Source organism: Coregonus lavaretus, assembly GCF_964263955.1.
Source record: "Coregonus lavaretus genome assembly, contig: HAP1_SCAFFOLD_6051, whole genome shotgun sequence".
Classification (NCBI taxonomy): domain Eukaryota; kingdom Metazoa; phylum Chordata; class Actinopteri; order Salmoniformes; family Salmonidae; genus Coregonus; species Coregonus lavaretus.
The window spans coordinates 1-5032 of record NW_028157913.1 but is presented as its reverse complement, the minus strand read 5'-3'; the positions used below and the strand labels follow the sequence as shown (position 1 = coordinate 5032).

The window sequence follows — 5032 nt, the reverse complement described above, 5'->3', positions numbered from 1 at the left end:
ATATAAGTAATGTGTGTGGGATTCAGGTTCTCTAAGTATTTGGGTTTAAGAGATGTTTAGTCTGCTTATCAGCTCAGTGGCAGTGTCCATATGGTTGTGTGCATCTGTGTCTGAGTGTGTGAGAGAGTCAGGGAGATTTTGACTTTGTGTGTGAAGGATATATGAATGAGTTTGCGTGTGTGTATGTATCAAAACCCCCCTCCTAATCTCTTCCTGTCTCTTTGGATCGGAGAGGGCCCCTCTCTCTAAGCACCCCTCCCTCCCCTCCATCTCCCTCTCTCTAAATTCCCAGGACCGTGCTGTCACCCCCACAAACACACACGTCACTCTCCCACTGATGGGCCCTGACTGCAGGTTAAACACATCAAGAGCTGCCTCAGCTCTCTCTCTCTCGCTCTCTCTCTCTCTCTCTTTTTCTCTCGCTCTTTCTTTCTCTCTCTCCTCTCTTTCTCTCGCTCTCTCTCACAAATAAATAGGAATAGAGAGGAAATAGAGCCGGATCCCTGCGAGACAATCTTGCACCGTCCTCCCATTACAGTCCCGGTTATGTAAACCAGTGACAGAGGGGACTGTGTGTGCCATTTAACGGCTACCCTGGGCTTGGCCGGTGACCGGGTTGCTGTGACATTACCTCGCCACCAGCTGTTTTTTTCTTTTTGTGGGACGAGTTTTATACACGAGGGGTGTGTCCGGCCAGGCTGTGTAAATGTATAGACCAATCAGAGTTTAATCACTCAGACACAGTGAGCAATATGCCCTCGTTATCGACACCAGCTCGTATTAATACTTCCTTCTACTGCTTTAATAAAATGACCCCAATTTGTTGTTGTTTTCAGTTTTTGTCTGTTCTTTTTTTTTCTATTTTCTTGCATTTTAATGAGCTGTGGCGCCGGTGGCACCCAGTTGTTAATGCTCCGGCGTCCCGCTGAAAGCCAGCGTGCGTCAAGGTAAAGAAAGAGAGGCCTCTGTTCTGTACGTGTCACTCCTTACACTGACAGTCAAAACAACCGGCTCTATAAAAAACACACGCTGTTAGCCAGTTTGAGCCGTCCACAGACGCTAACGACCTCGTGTACATGTCATCTCTCACGGTTAGGGCGAGGGGGGAGCTAGACTAGGGCTATGTTAAGATGGAGAGGGATATTGTTGAAGATGAAGAATGAACAGTTAACGGCGAGACCCGCAGCATTTGTCACCATAAAACTGTCGCTGATTGATGAAGCCACCACAGCTGGGGGAATGCAATGAAAAGAGAAATTAGATTTTTTGGGGCCAAGAGTAAAGCGTAAGGAGCCTTATGTGCTCACATCACCGGGGTTTGCCTCATTCATACACAAGTCTTGTAATGCAAAACACCTCTCTGACCACTTGAAATCAACCACATAGAAACCCCCCTCACGTTAGCAAACCATATCACCCCCTACCTCTTCATATCTTTACCACATGCAATCATTCAATGACATGACAGCAGTGCAATCTCATACATATCACTGGAGAGCTCTTCAAATACCCCTGTATAAATAGCGGCCCTTTTAAAATCTATTTCGTGTGATCTTCACACATTTGGAGAACTTCATGAAAACAGGACAAATCTAGTACACATTTTGAAAAATGGCCACACCTTGATTAAGTACGATGTCATTGACTAATGTTATGCGTACTAAACATAGCTTCGCTCCACCTGCCTCGACACACAGGCATATAAAGTGTTATTAAAAACAGCAGCAGGCTGTGCTGTGATTCATTCTGTGTGAGTCACCCAGCACACACAGGGTTAAAGTATAGCTGCAGAGTCTTACTGCAGTGTCTGAAGCGTTTGGCTGTTCGCTACAGTATGCCAGGAGAAAAAAAGAGGGAGAAAAAAATGTAATCTCTCTCTGTTAGTTTTTTTCCTCCAAAAATCATTTTTATTGCATTTATAACATTTTGGCACAGTACAAATTCTTGGTGCTTTTACAAGATAAACCTGTAAAGATCAAACACTGACCTTTTTTTGAATGTCTACTCAGTATAAATGTTTTTTTCTCTTTTCACTGCATTCTCTGTAGCATTGGTTTAAAAAATCACACAGAATGCCTCTTTTTTTTAAAACAAGTCTACCCTCATTTCTTGAAGTCAAGATAGCATGTTAAACAACTCGTCTTTTTAAATAGAAGTTACAAGTTAGAAAATAGTTTCAATGTATTTCTTTTTAATATAATATGCTTCTCTATCACCCGCCCATGGTAGTTTCAATTTTTTCATATATATATTTATTTATAAGCATGTACAACAAGAAATTCAGTCTTTTTAAGTTTTGCACTCTGTACAAAAAAAAGAAAGTTCCTGTCCTTTTTTCCCCCGTTGTGCATTCTATTGCATGTAGTTATGAGAAGAGAGGGGTGCTATGAGGATTGGGACGGGGCTGGGGAGGGGGGTTGTGTGGGTGGTTTTAAATCTGAGTCTCCTGAACCTTCTCCTTGGTGTGAGTTTTTATGACAAAGGGCTCGGGGAGGTTTGTGATGGCGCTGGGCAAGGTTCGAGGGAGAGAGTTCCCAATGTTGTTCTCTGCCCATTTAGCCCCGTGTCCTGCTGGCTTGTATGTGTTGTATTTGGGCTTGAGGGTGCGGTAGTCCACCTTGGGGTGGTCTGCTTTGTGGGGACTGTAATCCTGTTTGTGGGGACTGTTGTAGTCTGATCTGAAGACGATGTAGTCCGGCGCAGCCTTGGGGGTGTATTCAGATTTGGGCTTGTGTTGACTGTTGTCGGGTTTGGATTTGTGGGTACTGTACTCCGGTTTGGATTTGGGCTGAGTGCTGTAGTCAGGCTTGTAAGGGCTGTAGTCTGGTTTAGGTCGTGGGTGAGTGCTGTAGTCAGGTTTGAATGGGCTATAGTCCGGTTTGGGTTTTGGATGAGTGCCATAATCCGGTTTGAAGGGGCTATAGTCTGCTTTAGGTGTTCTCGGGTGAGTACTGTAGTCAGGTTTGTAAGGGCTGTAGTCTGCTTTAGGTGTTCTCGGGTGAGTACTGTAGTCAGGTTTGAAGGGGCTATAGTCCGCTTTAGGCTGCTTGTGAGTGTTATATTCAGGTCTGAACGGGCTATAGTCAGCCTTTGGTCTATGAAGGCTAAAATCTGGCGTGGATTTGTGGGCGCTATAGTCCACGGTAGATTTGTGGGTAGTGTAGTCCACGGTTGGTTTATAGGTGGTGTACTCAGCCTTGGGCTTGTGTATAGTGTAGTCCGGTTTGGGTTTGTGGATTGTGTAGTCCCCCTTGTACTCGGCTTTGGGCTTGGGGAAGCCATAGTCTGTTTTGTGGCTAATATAATCCAGTTTTTGGATGCTGTTGTGGTCTCGTATCTCGGGCAGAGTGTGGTCTCGGATCTCGTTGGCAGCAGAAGCTGGCGGCGGCAGGTCCTCCTCGTCCACCTGGATGATTTCCACCGTACGGGCGGCTGCCACCGTGCTCCGCTGCTGGTGGCGCTTCCTCAGCTTGTAGAAGGCGATGAGCATGACGGCGGCCAGCAGCGTGACGGCTACGAAGCAGCCGATGATGATCTTGGTGGTTTTCATCATCTCGTCCAGGCTGGGGACGCTGTCGGGCGGCTTGACCGTGGCGGACTTGGAGGCAGGCACGGCGGATGGTCGGGCGCCCGGCTGGCCCTCTGTGTTCTGGAGCAGAACGGTGGGAGTGGAGATGAAGACGGGCTGAAAGAGGGAGGGCGAGGCGGTGGTGGTGGTGCCAGCGCCCCCCGCACCTCCTCCTGCTTCACCTCCTGCCCCCCTACCAGTGTTGGGGGCGCTCGTCGTGGTCTTGGGTTTGGGCATCTCCGTGGTGGGGCCCGGCACTTCCACAGTCACTGTGGTGAAGTAGCTGAGGTTGGACGTGTTGAGTTCGGCTGCGCTCACGTTGAGGTAAGCCGAGGCGTTTGAGTTGCCGGCCGCGTTGGACACCATGCAGGTGTAGGTGCCCGTGTCAGCCGCCAGGACGTTTGAGAAGTTGAGTGTGCCGTCGTTGAGCACGCCGATACGCTGGTGGCCCGAGGCGTGCGTCAAGACAGTCCCATTGGGCAGCAGCCACCGGACCGAGGACATTGGCGCAGTCCGGCAACGGAGCTCCGCCACGCGCTCTGCCGAAATGTTCAAGTCTCTTGGCGCATCGCCTATGAAGGGGGCAGAGCACTGGAGCACGCCAGTCTCCCCCCGGTCCACCTCCACCAGCTGGCGGCCCCGCATGTGTGCCGGCGCGTGGCATCGGCCGCAGCAGGTAGAGTTGGTAGGGATGTACTCTCGCAGCCAGCGCGCCAGCCACAGAGCTTCGCAGCCACAGTTCCAGGGGTTGTGGTGGAGGTGCAGCTCCACCAGGTACCTGAGGGGGGTGAACAGGTCGTGCGGCAGGGCGCTCAGGTTGTTGTGGGCTAGGTTGAGCTCCACCAGCGAGCTCAGGTCGTCAAAGGCGTTGCGCTCAATCACCCCAATCTGCGAGTTCATCACCCACAGCTTCTTGAGCGAGCGCAGGCCCCGGAAGGAGCCCGGCTTGATCTCGGAGAAGAGGTTCTCAGAGATCTCCAGCTCCTCCAGGCCCAGCAGGGGGCTCAGATTGGGCATCTCCCCCCGGATGTTGCACATGCCCAGGTTGAGGTACTTGAGGTTGTGCAGGCCCTCGAAGGCGCCATCGGAGATGAAATCCAGCTTGCGCAGCTCACCCAAGTCCAGGCGCATGAGCGAGGGCACTCGGTTGAAGGCGTACGAAGGGATGCTCTCGATGGGGTTGTTCCTCAGCCATAATTCCCTTAGCTTGGACAGGTACTCAAAGGCACCGCTTGGCACCCCAGTTAGCCGGTTGTCAAATAGTTCCAGCGTGTTTAGGCTGGTGAGGCCATTGAAGGCGCCCACCTCAATCTGCCGGATGGCGTTGCGGCCCAGCTGGAGAACCTCAAGGTGGTGCAGGTGTCGGAAGGTGTCGGCCTGCACCTCCCCAATGGCGTTCTCCATCAGATTGAGGTGGCGCGTGTTGGCGGGGATGCCCAGGGGCACGCGAGTGAGGCCGCGCCG

General features: G+C 51.1%; 1 protein-coding gene across 1 annotated transcript; it reads right to left on the bottom strand.

Annotated features, from left to right (window-relative positions):
- Nucleotides 1-449: 449 nt before the first annotated feature.
- Nucleotides 450-5029, bottom strand: LOC311124641 (leucine-rich repeat-containing protein 4-like; the record flags this gene model as incomplete). The annotated part of the gene is made up of 1 exon (XM_084198753.1): nt 450-5029. A coding segment is annotated over one exon (2598 nt), but the record flags the coding sequence as incomplete, so codon positions are not given.
- Nucleotides 5030-5032: the final 3 nt, after the last annotated feature.